Source organism: Chenopodium quinoa, unplaced genomic scaffold (genome assembly GCF_001683475.1).
Source record: "Chenopodium quinoa cultivar QQ74 unplaced genomic scaffold, ASM168347v1, whole genome shotgun sequence".
NCBI classification, from domain to species: Eukaryota; Viridiplantae; Streptophyta; class Magnoliopsida; order Caryophyllales; family Amaranthaceae; genus Chenopodium; species Chenopodium quinoa.
This window is the reverse complement of record NW_018743850.1, coordinates 6,683,264-6,699,210: the sequence shown is the minus strand read 5'-3', so window position 1 is coordinate 6,699,210 and position 15,947 is coordinate 6,683,264. Positions and strand designations below refer to the sequence as shown.

Genomic DNA, 15,947 nt, shown 5'->3' with positions numbered 1-15,947 from the left:
TGAGTGATTTTTTTAGTTTAACCTTTTCGTTGAGTTGATTATTCAACCTGAAATTAAGAGTCAGCTTAATTAACAAGAAGGTTGTGAGTTTAAATCTCATTCACTTATTTGTTATCTCTTACGTTAATTTTCTCATTTGTCATTTTAATTCAAGATAATGCCAAAATTATAATTTTCCCTTTATTTGTAAACTCGTGAAGTCGTGATATTCATTGTGTATGTCGGCAATAGCTTTTAGCAATGTAAAGATATAACTCTGCATGACGATGGGCCCAAAAATCAACTCTACCACAAAACTTCAATGAATATTGCCAACAAAATATGAACTTTGTTGAAAAATATCTCAATCATACATCCCCTATACTCGTTACACAACCCCTATAAAACCCCAACCATTTCCAACGTCTAACATACTACAAAACAACCAAAACTTTCTACTACAAAAAAAACACTCGTAAAACCTTAGCCAAATATTCTCTTACATTAAGCAATGGCTGAAAAAACCACCATGACTAACGTAATAGATGGCGCCAAGAATGCAGGGGAGACGGTGAAAACAACCGTCACCCAACAGACCGACAAGATTGACACGGCTAAGATTTCCAAATCAGCCGGAGAAATGGCTGAAAACACCAAGAATACCGTTGGAGATGCTCTTAACAAGGCCGGGGACTTTGTTAAACCCGCTCCTCCACCACCAGAGGAGAGTTTGATGGACAAGGCTAAAGGCCTCTTCAAGTGATCGATCATTTTTTTTTAATATATCTCATTTCACGGGGAAGTGTTAAAATCTCGTCTTAATATGTGTTGTTAGTTGTACTTTCTTTTATTGTAAACTGTGATTGTGTACTGTGGTAAGTTAAAAAAAAGACTCGTGCATTTGTGGCCATGTGGATAGCACTCCACGACATACTCCTTGTAACTTTGCTAGCAAAATTGCAATGTATGCACTTGTAATTTCGTGTTTTTAAAGAGATGATTCCTCCGTTCTTACAATCGCACAATACTATTTTTGAAGCATTTGATGAATTATAGAAGTTTCTTTGTGCATATTACTTGGATAGCTGCGCTTTATTCTTTTTTTAGTTCTAATCGTGCACATTTATCCTTAAGCTTGCATGCAATTATTAATGTCGTACAAAAAGTACGATGGTCTTCCCTACATAATCTGTATCGCCGTACCCATAAGTCCATAACAGATGATTAATACGGAGAATATTTTTAAATATAAAATAACTTAAATTCAGGAATAGCTACTCAGATTTATTTATTTTTATAATTTTATTTCAAAACCTTATTGCTTATTTTAGATAAGACAAAAAAAAGTTCAGGTCTTAATCAGCCTTATTATTTTATTATTTAATTTTGTAATGAAAAATTTAATAAGGCCTTATTGATAAATAAAAAAAAAAAAAATCCTCATAGATTAGCGTATACATAAGATGAAACTTTATTCTAATCAAGTAATTAAATCGGATCAGAAAAAATAAATTCAAACTAGAAAAAATTAGATGAACTTAAAATTGTCTTATTAGTTAAGTATGTCAAGGCCGAGGAAGAAAACATAATTTATAATTAAGATTATATATTTGAAGTGGTAGATGATTAAAAGAAAATCTAATCGGATTCTATACATTGTTAAAAAAAAAAAAAAAAAAAAAAAAAAAAAAAAAAACTTACAGTCGAATAAAGAGGAGAAAATTTAGGGTACAAGCTTACTTGTCCAAGTTCATAGAGCTGTAATAAATTGACACGGCACGACAACATGACACAAACCGAACACGAAAAAAACAGGTTAGTGTCAAAGGTTTTCAACACGTTTAATTAAACGGGTCAACACGACACGACACGTTTAGTTAAACAGGTTGGGTTAGCGTTGAGATTCTCAACACGAAATTAATACGACCGAACGTCCGAACCCGCCTAACAAGAAAATTTATGGAATTATTGATAAATATATTGAATAAGAACAATATATTTCAATTCAACACGACACGAACCGAACACGAAAAAAGCGAGTTAATGTTAAAGGTTTTCGACACGATTAATTAATTGGGTCAACACGACACGACAAGTTTATTAAATGGGTCGGGTTAGTGTTGACCTTCCCCAACTTGTTTAATTTCCAACACGAAAACGAACACGACACGACGCGACACGATTACCGGGTCTATATCTTCATGATTGATATTAAGGTTATGTTCTCTTTTCACCTTAATTTATTGTGTTTACACTTAATTGAACTTGATTAATTTCCTCTAAATTTTAATTAGGTCCATAAACTTACTATTTCAAGTTTACTCGACCTTGCAATCAAGTTTAATAAATTGAACGTCTCATAAGCTATAATCAAGTTCAATAATTAATAAGTTCAAATTAACATATGGGCCGCTCTATTGAATTAAAAGATCTCAAACAAAAAAATGCACCCTGATTCTAGATTATATCCTACTACTTATTAATCTTTGATGAAAATTGAGCGATTTTTATGGATATGGCTAAAAGAATTCAAAATTCTTCAATTTCTCTACTTTTTATTAAAATCCCCTACATACCGTCCACGTCATCCAACCACTAAAAATATGTTTTTTTTTCCCAGTTAAGAGCAAACGGCTTATTCAATTAGCGGTTTTTACCTTACATAAAATCGATGTGGCGGTTTTACCCTGCATAAAACCGCTAATTCAATTAGCGGTTTTGTGTTATATTAAACCCATAATTTTTTGTAAGGTGATTTTTTTACTCAAATAAACCACTAATTCAATTAGCGGTTTTGTGTTATATTAAACCCATAACTTTTTGTAAGGTGATTTTTTTACTCAAATAAACCACTAATTCAATTAGCGGTTTGTTCTACACACACACACACAAAAGAGAGAGAGAGAGAGAGAAGAAGATAGATGATGTGGACAGGATGAAGGGAATTTTTATAAAATGTAGTGTAATTGTGGAATTTTGATTTCTTTTAACAATATTCATGGAAATCACTCATGAAAATTCTATAATAGTCATCATTAAAATGACTATCACTATATTTAATTTTGATTGGCTGATTTTTAATCAAAACTAGGTTATGGCCCCTGCCATGCATGGTAATTTCACTACTTTTAATTAGAAAGTAATAGAAATTTGTTAATAAATATATCATGAAAAAAATGTAGCTATAATATATTTATTAGCAGGACTCAACTCGCCAAAGAAAAAAAAACCTAATAAATTATGGAAATTTTGATAAGTTTATTGAATGAGACTAATATTTTTCAAATAACACGACAACATGACATGAACCGAACACGAAAAAAGTGGATTTGTGTCAAGAATTCATTAAATGAGGCTAATATTTTTCATGTAATTAACACGACAACATGACATGGACCGAATACGAAAAAGCGGGTTTGTGTCAAGAGTTTATTGAATGAGGCTAATTAATATTTTTCATATAACACGACAACATAACATGAACCAGACACGAAAAAAGCAGGTTTATTGTGTCAATTTTCCGATCCAATACGTTTAATTAAACGAGTCAACACGACACAAAACGTTCATTAAATGAGTGGGTTAGTGTTGAGGCTTCCCAATTTGTTTAATTTCAAACAGAAACACAACATTACATGACATGACACAATTGTCAGTTCTAATTTAACAATTAAAATATATAAAGTAAGTGATATGGAAAATACTTAAATATATATATATATATGGAAAAAAATATGAATGAATTACAATTATATGATGGGATGAATATTTTGTGCAAATTTTAAAGTAGTTGATGGTATTGACAAAAAATAAAAATAAAAAAAAATAAAAAGGATATGGGGATTTTGGGAGGGAAAAAACAGCACCAGAAATTGACACGTGTCATTTCTGGTGCCTGTTTTAGTATTATATATATATATATATGTATTGATTGATTGATGATTGATTCTAACGATTAAAATGAGATATAATTTAAAAATATATCATCAACTTCTCACGGGATATATATATATATATATATATATATATGTATGTATGTATGTATGTATGTATGTATGTATGTATGTATGTATGTATGTATTGATTGATTGATTGATGATTGATTCTGGCGATTAAAATGAGATATAATTTAAAAATATATCATCAACTTCTCACGGGGATAAAAAAAAGTTGTTAACAACGACGTGTGCGATCATGCTCAACGATAAAGAAATATGAATGAATCAAACGATAAAGAAATATGCCATGTGGCTCATGCTCAACGGACTACTAAAAAATAAGGCCGAAAGGAGTATAGCTTTTCTAAGGCTAATAAACGGTCCTTATATGCGACGTCTCTGTTTCTACTTATGAAATGGATCTTTAAGTAAAATGAGATCTTTCTTTTTCTCAATAAAGTAGAAAATTAAATATGAGCATACAAGAAAATATCATTCAATCAAAGATGAGAGCATTGATATTACAATATGAATAAAGAAAGAGACAGGAGTAAATACATGAAGTATGAACTATGAAGTAAATATTATAGTATGATACTTAAATAATAATTTAGACATGTAAGACAAAATTATGAATTTATCGAATCTATATATTGATGTATGAGTATGCTAAAAATTTTCTTTTTTTTTAGCTCATTATTGCAATCCTTGCTCCTTGGGGTTTATATATATATCGTTCGTTCTTTTTTTTTTTAATTGCAATACACTTCGTATTTCTTTTGCTAAATTGCAAAATTGCTTTATTTGTAGTTTTTGCACGATGATTCTTTCGATCTTTCTCATCATCATATGAGTCCCTTTTTTCCCCTATATGTCTCTCATCTTTAAAAAAGTATTGAGAAAGTTTCATTTTCTCTTTATTTATTTGGATAGAAAAATTAAGTAAATTTCCAACAAAGGGCCAACCTAAAACATCCACGCAGATGATAAGAGAAATTACATCATCGACCCATAAGGGAGAGAACCTATAAGAAAGAACTGAGGAAGTGTGGCCTTTTTTGTTGGCCAACAAAATCCATAGCATGATTAAGTTATTGAAAGCAATGTTAAGTCAAAGCACTAAATAGTATCTTCATTTTCATCTATGCATCACGTATGATAGAGTTAATTTTCCAAGGATTCTTTTGAAGAAAACATTCCCCCATATAATATCTATAACTTGTAACCATGCATGCATTACCAAGATTATAATAAAACCCAATTATAATACAATTACTAAATTACAACCCTTTGCTAAGTGGTAATAGACTAAATGATAATGTATATCTACATAATTTAAAATGAAAATTCATATGCATTTATTTCTATGGTTGTCTATTATCCTCAAATATCACGGTCTATTTAATTTTTACTACCGTCCAATATCTTTGGGAGGCTATTGTACGTTGAGTGATATATATACTTCCCCTCCGTTTTTTTTAGTTTACTTGACTTGTTTTATTTATCATGTTTGTTAAAGTATAATTTTAACCATCAATAACTTCAAATCTCAACTAATAAAATTATAAAAATTAGATATTATTGCTCACCTTCGTCTCATTTTTTTCAACATGTGAATAGAAGTAATTTTTTGCCGATATACTATTTACATGTATTAGTTAAAATTTAACTAATACTTCAAATTGAGTAAAATCTTTTGAAAAAAAACTCCCCTTTACATGTGACATGTAATAGTAGTAGTTTTTTGAGACGATTCTAACAAAATAGCACATGAATAGATTTTTTCTCACATATAACTCACAAATGATGATCAAAGAAAGAGGTTGTGAATAATATACAAGTAAAAGCCTAAATATGACAGTAAAAAAGAATGGAGAAAGTAAAATTTATTGAAAAAATAAACATTTTAAAGGTCGTTAAGGATTTAAGGATGGATCATTGTCTATTTGGATGCTCATATAGTCTAATAGTCATATGGGTATTCCATTATGCCTTTATTAATATAAAAAAAAAAATGGTGTTTAAAAGCCCAAATAAGCAGCTAGCTAGCCCATATTTCAATCTCAACGACTATTTCCTAAAATTAGAATAATTGCAAACCTTAATACATTTTCATCCATTCTTTTTTACTTGATCTAGTTCGATCTCGGTAAATATCAATTTTAAAGACTACAAACATGTTTTCTTTTATATTTACTCCCTAAACTATGTCTTTTTTTACTTTCACTACTCAAGTAAAATGAAGGGCTTTATATTTAATTGTAATCTTTAAATTGTTTATTTATGTTTGTTGTTTAGAGTTTACGCATTTCTGTGTATAGATGGGTCGAGCACTGCCAATCCATCCAACTTAGATGAGTCCTAGCTCGAGCTAGAGCTTCTAACTGAGCCCATAATTTTGTTTAAGCTTTTGTTTAATTTTTTTTTTTGACACACAAGCTATATGTTTATTTATTTGGGAGGTTATATATTTCGTATAATGCTCATGAACAACTAATTTGTTTATCGAATCAAGTTTATAAATGAGATTTTTTATTTTAAAGAGTTTTTATTATAAACGAATATATTCTTTTAATGACCTCTGTATTCTTAAGACTTTGAATATAAAAAAATCAAGTATCATAATCAAATTCTAATTATAAAGTCTAGTGCTGTATTTGATAAACTAACAAATTTAGATCAAAAGTCCCGAATAAGTCACTAAAGTTTATTAAACGAGCTTTGATCCATGCATATATTAATAAACGAGCATGTTTATTAACAAATAAATGAGCCGTTATTTATGAACTTATATGAATGAGAATATCTATGTTCAAGTTTATGTTCATTTATTAAGCGAGATTAAAAAATTGTTCAAGGTCATGTTAACCTTAATTTGTTTTACTTGCCCCTTCTTGATACCAGTGGCGGATCCAGGATTTTTGAACTTATGAGTCACCATCAATAATTGATCACTTGTTTCAATCCAAAAATTATATAAAAAAAATATATATTTCACCAAAATGATTTCAATCCAAAAATAGGATCTAAAAATACATACTATAAAACTATTACATTAAACTAACTTTATGATTTTTCGCTTAAAAACAAGAATTATAAAAAAAAAAAAAAGTTAGATAACTTAAACTTAAGAGACCTGTTATTAAATATAACAGGTCTCTTTAATGAAATATGAAACCAGCGCAAAAAAATTATTTTGACAAAAAGAAACCCGTTATCTAGATAACAGGTCTCTAATGACGTGGTGGCAATAGCATCAACAAAGAGACCACCTATCTGATATTTTAATAGGCGGTCTCTTTGATATTTAAAAAACTAACAGTGGGCTAATCTCAAATAGAAGCAGAAAAGAGACCGCCTATATGTAATTGGAGGTCTCTTAGTTTTTTTTTTATTATTTTTTGTGTGCTAGTGAGTCACGTGACTCACTATGCACCTTAATAGATCCGCCCCTGCTTGATACAATCAACCTTGGAATACATGCCGCCAATGCAATAATTTGACCTTAAATATATAATTAAATATTAGTAAAAAAATATTACTTGTAAAACACTAAAAAAAAACTTAATATTATGAAACTTTAAATTAATACCTACTTTTCCTAAAAAAAAAAATAAAAAAAAAATAAAAAAAACTATTTAACAACCTATTTCAAAGATAAATTTTGTTTTTAACACGTTAATTTATGGATAGTGGAAAAAGGACCAGCGTGTTAATTAGTATGGGACAGAAAGAGAATTTTTTTTAAAAAAATATGTTTAGATAAAAATTAATACGTTGCTCAGTTCAATCTATAGTTAAAATAAGTTTTAATTATGTCTAATAAATTTTAATTTGTTCTAATAAGTAAAATCAAATGAATATAGCCCATCCTAAATAAAAGAACATACATGAGCTTCAATTGAGCTCGAGCGGTTTTTTAAGCGTCTTAATTAGCTCGTTTACATAACTCATTCTTAACTTTAACTAACTATTTATGTAATACGAGTAAGGTTATAAGTGGGATAAAAATTATCAAATAGAATCACCATTTTAGTGTTGTAGAAAATTGTACTCCCTTTGTGTTTAAATAAGTGTTACACTTACCAAATGGCCATGTTTTAATAAGTGTTATACTTTCTTTTTTGGCAAAAAGCTACCTTTTAATATTAAATGCTTTTCCTTTAATGGTACCTACCCAAATCCACTACTATTTTTTTTTTATTATTTATTTCCTTTCACATTCATTACTCCCTCCATATTTTATTACTTGCTTCATTTTTCCATGTGCTGAGTTTTTGAAGAAAGAGTATAAAGTAATAAAATATGATGGAAGTGGGGTAGGTTGAAGAATAAAAAAAATCTTAAAAAACAAAAGTATGAGTGAAGAGGAGAGAGAATGTGAAAAATATTAAATATGATATGAGGGGAGCACTAGTGGGGAGGAAAATAGTAATATATTATCAGTTCAAAATAAGAAATGGAGCAAGTAATAAAATACGGCCGCAAAATAAAAGTGGAGCGATTAATAAAACACTGGGGGAGTACTTTTCAATAAATTATTAACCTCACTATTTTTTTAATAATTTTTTAACATTGCAACTATTCCAGTTACCTCTTACTTCCTCTGTTCTTTTTTACTTAACCTGTTTCTTTTATCACGCTTGCCAATGCAAAACTTCAACGATCAATAACTTTAATTCTCCATAAGTAAAATTATAAAAGTTCTTTCTAAAAAATAATTTATAAAAGTTATATATTATGATAATACTTATTGAAACGAATTCGAAAACATCCCACATGAATATGTTTTTCCTTATATATTATTCACAAAAGACGGTCAAAGAAAAAATGGTGAATAGTGTAAAAGTCAAAGCGGATCAAGCAAAAAAGAACGGAGGAAGTATTTTATTTAAGTTACTAGGTTAGTCTCGTTCAATGCACGGTTTTAACATAAAAAATGAATTATAGCTTTTTAGCATATATTGAAAGAAGACAACTACTTCCTCCGTTTTCCTAATTACTTCATAATCAAATATGAAAAATTCCCAAAATCCATCATTTTCATATTTAATTAGGAAAAATCAATCAAAATATATTATTACATAATTTTTAACAACTAGTCGCAAAAATCATAATATGCATAGGAAACCTAATATTTAAAATTCAATTTTAACCTTGTTAAAAAAGGGGAAAATCAAATAAATTTCCACAAAATTAAGCAATCAACAAACAATCAAATCATATAAAAACACTTTTCTGAAAAAAAAAATACATAAGAACACAATCAAATAAATCACCATATCATACTCGATCAACGATCGCACAGTGAAATAAAAAGTTGTGTAATATTTTTCAAATAGTATAAGAATAACATTTTTCAAATAGTATAAGATGAAAAAAATATCTAGAAGAAGAAGAAACCATCTTTCAATAAAATAAAAACAAAAGACAAAACCAATAAAAATGAAAAAAATAGAGAAATAAAATCAAAACAAATTTTAACACACTTGATTAAAGGGGAAAAAACCCAACAAATTTCACACACAAAACCTAAATAATCGAAAACCATTGTTAAATTTTATTATTCTAAAATGACAACACAATAAACAATCCAAGAATAATAATAAAGAAGATAAAGAAAGAAGAACCCGCGTAAGAGAAATATTAAACAATTAAAACTTAAATTATAAAATCAAATCAAAATATAGTACGTAAACTCAAAATGAAAAAACAAAATTGTGGCTAAGAATTGAGTAAATGGAGTAGATTTGAAGTAGAGAGTAAAATTAAGGAGATAGGAGTAGGAGGTCATTTATTATTGTGACAGTCAAAATTGTTTCAATTTCGTAGAATAAAATGATAAGTTGTATTCATAATGTAGAATATTGGAATATAATTTTCAAAGCAATGTTAAATAGGGTAGCTAAAAAAAGGAAAAAAAAAAAATACATTAGCCTTGCATTTAGGCGGGAAAAAAATATAATAAAAAAGTGGCATGTAGACAATAATGATATTAGCGATTGTTATTTTAGAATTGTTTATAAATAGATAGATAGATTTAAATAGTATTAAAAACACGGAGGGGTAGGTTACCACTAAAAATTTCCGAAATAATTCTTGTATTTTACATCAAACTAAACGGGTATCTCGATTCTCAAGTTATCGACAAACGGGTCTAGTAGGATAAAAATTTCATAATTCAAAGACTTGCCTTTTCCTCTTTTCCTTTTTCTAGCTACTTCCATCATGGTGAAAAAACGGTGACGTATGACCCTGGTTATATCACGATCTAATTTTGCCGGTTTTAATTATGGTTAACCAAACAAATCGACATCAATGGAGAAGATTAATATACCAAGTAATAGTTGATTTTCTCCGGGAACTAGGGGAGAGGCAGCCTCATTTTCAAGATTAAGATTTCACATTCCCATTCTTCTCTCTCCATTAAAATCACTGCGAAATTTCTTGGTAAGATCACATCTTTTCTCTTTAATCTTTCATTAATCGAAATATTAATATAGATTTGACCCTTTGATCTAATTATTTCTATGTAATTAACTTATAGCTTAATGGGTTTAATTAGTTCTTTAGAAATCAAATTTATTTTTCTAATTTTATTGCCAATTACCATTGGCACATTTTTATATAGCAGTGAATTCAATAGACTTGTATTCCAAATTTTCCCCTGTTCATAATTGATGGTATATCTAGTTTAGAGAAAACAAAGAGAGTAAGTCTTAGTTGAGACGGTCTCAACACGAACTTGTTGTAAGTTGTCAAATGGTATTTTGAATGATTAAAAAGTTCCCTCGATCTCACAATAAGTTATTGTAAATTCGTCTCATACAATATTTAGTCGATAAAGAAGTTACAGGAATGTTCAAATTCTATGTTACTGAATATTACAAGGGTAAGTGAAGGTTTAACTAGTGGGGTTCATTGGTCTAATTCTAGAAGACAGTTCATCCAGTAATTCACAACTTTGCTTAATCAATCAAGCTTATTGTATTAGTTGGTTATGTAGAATGAAAGTATCAGATTATTTTATGGTGCAGTTGTTTGTGCTGATTTATCAAACTCTATGATTTAGTAGTGCTTTTTATTAACCTTATTTTGTGCACAAGATATGTATGGTCTTACATATTTTCTCTTTCATGTTCTTTAATCTCTCAGATAAATTTACAGGAAAAAGGTGTAAAGCATTCGAACAAAGAGACTGAAAATATTGATACATTGAGGTCAGTAAGTGGAGCTCGTAATAGTTTGGAACATTACGCTTGTTCATCACTTATGTTTCGGTGTTTTATCAGAAATTCATTAATATTTATCATGGAGTGATAGCTCAACTAACTATATGAAGTGTAAAATCGAAATGCAAGTTGTTCTCTAGTTGAAGTAGAGTCTAGTATTCTAGTACCAATTCCTCATAATATGTGCGTCATCAACTAATTTATATATGCAGTAAGCTACCATAGTATGTAAAAGTGTTTCACACTGTTAATTCCCAAAAAATATATATCTTGCTGCCTAATTTAGTGTCCAAATATGTGACAAGAGTGTGAAATCTATGAGACATGTAGGTTCAATGTTGTGTCTTTTGTGTTAAATGAGTAAGCATTAGTTTCAACTGTACTACACTAAATTACTAACTACCAAACCTTCATTGGCTAGAATGTGGAGTTTTCCAAATACAATCCCAAATCTTCGTCTTCGGAAGGTTTCTACCGAGCCAAAACTGTGTTGTGCTGACTCGTCAGATGATGACACTGGGTCAAGTTCTAGCAGAGAGGAAGGTCTTGAGTGCCCAATTTGCTTTGAATCCTTCAATATTGTTGAGAATGTGCCTTATGTCTTATGGTGTGGTCACACTCTGTGCCAGAATTGTGTTCTTGGACTTCAATGGGCTGTTCTGAAATTGCCTGCCCAGAAGATTAAGCTTCCGTTTTTTGTTTCCTGTCCATGGTGCAGCTTGTTATCGTTTAGATGGGTCTATAGAGGAAATCTCAAGTTTCCTCGAAAAAACTACTTTATCCTTTGGATGATAGAGAGCTTGAATGGAGAACGGGCAGAGTCTTCTTGTTCAGTAAGAGATGATAGCCGGCCAGCATTTTCTCCAAGAATAAGCACACTTATTGGTTCTCCCAACAATGAAAGCCCTAGGAGGGTTCAATATGCTCAAACTCGAGGATGGTTGGGAAGCAACCTTGATAATAATCGTGTTGCTGGTAATATTAATGTGGAAAGGCCTCAATTCTCACTTCATAAGTCCCTTGATTACTTCATTCACGTTGCTTCTAAGTTCCCGCTGGTTATTCTTTTCTTGGTGATTATATTCTGCGTAATACCAGGAAGTGTGGCTATATTGGTCCTGTACTTGCTAGTCAGTGTTCTATTAGCTCTGCCGTCTCTTTTGGTTGTTTACTTTGCGTACCCTACTTTGGATTGGTTATTGAGAGAAATTGCCAGCTAAGGTTTGTTTGATTCTGCAGTTTGTGTTCTTGTTGAGTTTGTTGGCTTGCAAGATAGTTTCTTCTTTACTTCCAGCTTCTCCATTATCCATGTATTTCGGTTGCTCATTGCTTGATTGATTAGGGAAGTGTCATGGAATGGGAGACCTGTGAAGTTGCATACTTTCTCGCAGTTGACATCACAATTGTAATGCTTTGTTGTGATTATTGGAGTCCTAGAGGCTCATAATGAAATGGGCTTCCCATATGAGGGACTATTATGATCAACTGTGCTGTGATTAATACTATATATGCCTCTGCTAGATTTTTGTGTGTTTGAATTCATCTTATGGACTTTATCCATCATGATACTATTTAAAGTGAATGCTAAATCATTCACTGTGCATGCAATTGGGCTACTGATATGCATAGTCCTCAATTTCAAAAATTATTCTGGGTGTATATGGGAGTGTTCAATAAAGTGAATCAGAAAATATATGCCACAAACACAAAAGACATTTTTTGTATCAAAATTCTCAGATGTGCATCACTCTAGAATATCAAATTGTTAATATTTTGGCTGCAACTTTTAAGGCTTTTGGATTTATACCTGAACATATAACAAATACATGATCTCCTTTGTTTTAGATTATGTTGCTATTGATATATACCTGAGCATAGAACGCAATTTAGGGCTTGTTGTTTTTTGATGCTAAACTATGCATTAGAGTTATTTTCCTTTTCCCTAATTTTTTTTTCTTTTTCTTGAATAAATAAACTTTTGAGTTGATGTGATTAATGCCTCACAATATCTCGTTGAGTTGTTCATGGATGATTTCTTTTCATATCCCTCATTTTCCTTGTAAAACAAGCTTTCATATCTTTAGATTCCTGGTTTATTTACTGATTCTTCTGGTACAAAGATTAAGTGTTAAATTAGTTATATCATAAAGTAAGCTGTAGTTTTGCAAACCACCCCCCCCCCCCCCCCCCAAAAAAAAATAATAATAATAAAAGGCTGCGTTGGCTTCATTAGCTTGGAGGTCCTATCAATTGTGTTTTCATGGCTTTATTGTGTTTTGCTTAAACGAAAGGAATTGTGGTCTTTTGCATCTGATAGGGAAATAATTTGCTTGGGCCTCTTGTCCGCAAGCAAATTTACTCAATCTCACCCCTAATTGGTATGAAATGGTAGACTGTTACAAAAACACACTTGCACAAACATTTTGTTTGTAACAAAAACACAGGGTTCCATCTGTTTAAGTTGCTGATTTGTTATATCAATATATTTCCACACCTCACGCTTTGTTCAAATTGTATTATACATATGACTTGTTTGAAATGTATGTTTGTAATCTATTTACACTTAAATATGATATATACTGACTGTCCTTTTACAAACACCTTTGATGGAAAGGTAACAAGAATTAACTGCTCTATTTTTGACCAAAGGTTTTATGTGTTCCTCTGTGTACTGTTGTAACTTGATGACAGATGCCATATTGCTCTGTTGCCTTCACAAACAAAGGCACATTGGAGGCAGAGGAGGTTCTCCTGTTGCTCGGTATTTGTTAGCCTTCTCCTTCACCTTGAGCTCTTCTTTCCTCCGTTTTTCCTTTGCCTGTGCTCTTGCTCCATCAGCTATCTCTCTTATGCGTTCCATCTCAATTTGATAATTTTGCAATGCTTTAGCCCTACTTTTTTCCTTATTGCTCTGCGATTCTTGCAAGCAGATCTTCGTTAGAAAAGCTTTCCTATATTTATAGCAACTGGAGTCTTGCTTAGATTTAAAGCGAACCTCTGTTGATTCCAATTTGCGTCTGGCTTTCTTCTTCTTCTTATCTTCCCATTCCAGAATTGTTGCATTCAGTTTCTCATATCTGTGTATATGAATACATGCCAATTTTTAAAATTTAAAAATTCTACATTATTGCATTTAGAAAGTTAGGTATCAAACTTCCCATCTACCTTTCTTTAATTTTAGCCATTTCTTCTGTCTCCCAAGCGTCTGCATCTGTGTCAAAGTTCCCACACCTGGCTCTGTGTGCCCGTTTTGGTGGATCTATAGGCTCTATGTAAAGTGGTGGAACTGCGGGTGGAGGGGGGATATTGGATGGTGGATAGAGTCTTGGTGCTGAACTTTCTTGTTTAGTGGGTTTAGCATTCTGCGTCTGTTCTTCGCCAAAAGTTGGAGTCCTTTTCACAGATGGACTCCTTCTGGTGAAGGGAATGGTTGGTTTCAATTTTTTGGCATCTTCTGACTCTTCATCAAAAGTTGGAGACTTTTCGATGTAATTGTAGGGCATCCCGCTATCTTCTTGCAGCTCATCAGCAAAGGTTAGTCTTTTCTTTGGCATAGTTGGAATCCTTTTTATTGATGGTACTGGATGGATAGTTTTCTCTGGTATTCTGGCTTGATGATCATCTAACACGGTCATGTAAATGCTTTAATTAATTGTAAATAAAAACCATGCAAATCAGCTATATATATAAATTTGCCTCTTAAGCTTTTACCAGTGTTTCTGTTCAATGCTTCATCAGGCTGTGCTGCTGCCGAAATTCTGTCCACAATCCCGCTTATGATTCTTGGAAGAGAGAATTGTGGTCCTGCTTCTGGTGCTCTTTGATCCGGGCTGTCTGAATCAATCGAAGTAATGGCAAATGCAGCTGCTGCAACTGCGGCAGCATACTCTGTGTCCTCAGCTGGCTCTTTGTTACTCATTTGGCGTGAGAATTGTCTCCTGAGCCACTTTTGAGGTTTCCTCTCTGCATTTGTCAATAGATTTCATTTTTTAAAACTGCTGATTTCTTTCTTTTTCCTTTACTCAACTGTTCTGCAATTTGCGAAAGCATAAAACCTTACCTCTAAATGATGACGTTCTTTGGTCCCTTGTGTTGCCAAGTTCTTCTCTCCCACTAAATTTCGACCTAACAACAGAGATTTTTAGTCAAAATGCATTTGTATAACATTAGTCATAAAAACTCGAAAATGTAAGCATTTACCCCTGAGGAATACGAATACTGTATTATTGGGAGTAATTGTAGGGGTACCTCACTTGACTGAGCAGATCTTCCATAAATGGATTGATATCGTTCAGATATGTGATTTCGAGGAGATTATTTGTAGGAGCATTATGTGTTGTGAAATGCAGGGGACGTCAGGGCACTTTATAATCGAAGGTGGGTTACTTGGAAGATGTTCTTAGGTAATAAGACTCTTTGCTGCAAGTAAAGATAGAATATTCTTTGCTGCAGGAAGTTAACCTTTATTCTTTGTTAGAATCATCTTCTTACAAGAAAGTACGTTTCCTTTCATCTTTATGCCTGCTCTTCTGTTTTTAAAAAATACGAAGTATAAAAAAGGATGGATTTAAGTATTTCTTTTACCCTATTTTGTTCTGGGGATTATGATTTAAAAAATACTCCGGAAGTATAAAAAAAGAAGAGATATTCTGTAAGTAATTAAGGGATCTAATAAGTTCATTACAAGGCAAATACTATCATTTATAGAGGCTTTTTTAGCGGGTTATCTCATCTTTCAAACATTTATTTGCTAATTTTCTTCTGTATTTTGTTAATCTTGTATTTGTATACCAAAATT

The 15,947-nt window shown here is 31.3% G+C and overlaps 2 protein-coding genes across 3 annotated transcripts; one reads left to right on the top strand and one right to left on the bottom strand.

Moving 5' to 3' along the window:
• The first annotated feature begins 9,869 nt into the window (after positions 1-9,869).
• Positions 9,870-12,634, top strand: LOC110686149. 2 transcript variants are annotated; one of them, XM_021862737.1, is made up of 3 exons: positions 9,870-10,367; positions 11,085-11,137; positions 11,571-12,634. In XM_021862737.1, exon 3 carries the CDS (start codon positions 11,572-11,574, stop codon positions 12,367-12,369), a length of 798 nt encoding a protein of 265 aa, XP_021718429.1. In that variant the 5' UTR covers positions 9,870-10,367; positions 11,085-11,137; position 11,571; the 3' UTR covers positions 12,370-12,634. The 2 variants fall into 2 exon arrangements, with proteins under 2 accessions (XP_021718429.1, XP_021718428.1); XM_021862736.1 differs by having other exon boundaries at positions 9,871-10,367; positions 11,073-11,137.
• Positions 12,635-13,385: 751 nt separating this feature from the next.
• On the bottom strand, positions 13,386-15,535 carry LOC110686148. Its single transcript, XM_021862735.1, has 6 exons — positions 15,398-15,535; positions 15,210-15,274; positions 14,861-15,112; positions 14,315-14,771; positions 14,145-14,226; positions 13,386-14,060 (listed from the first exon to the last, which is right to left on the bottom strand). Exons 1-6 carry the CDS (start codon positions 15,421-15,423, stop codon positions 13,863-13,865), a joined length of 1,080 nt encoding a protein of 359 aa, XP_021718427.1. The 5' UTR covers positions 15,424-15,535; the 3' UTR covers positions 13,386-13,862.
• Positions 15,536-15,947: the final 412 nt, after the last annotated feature.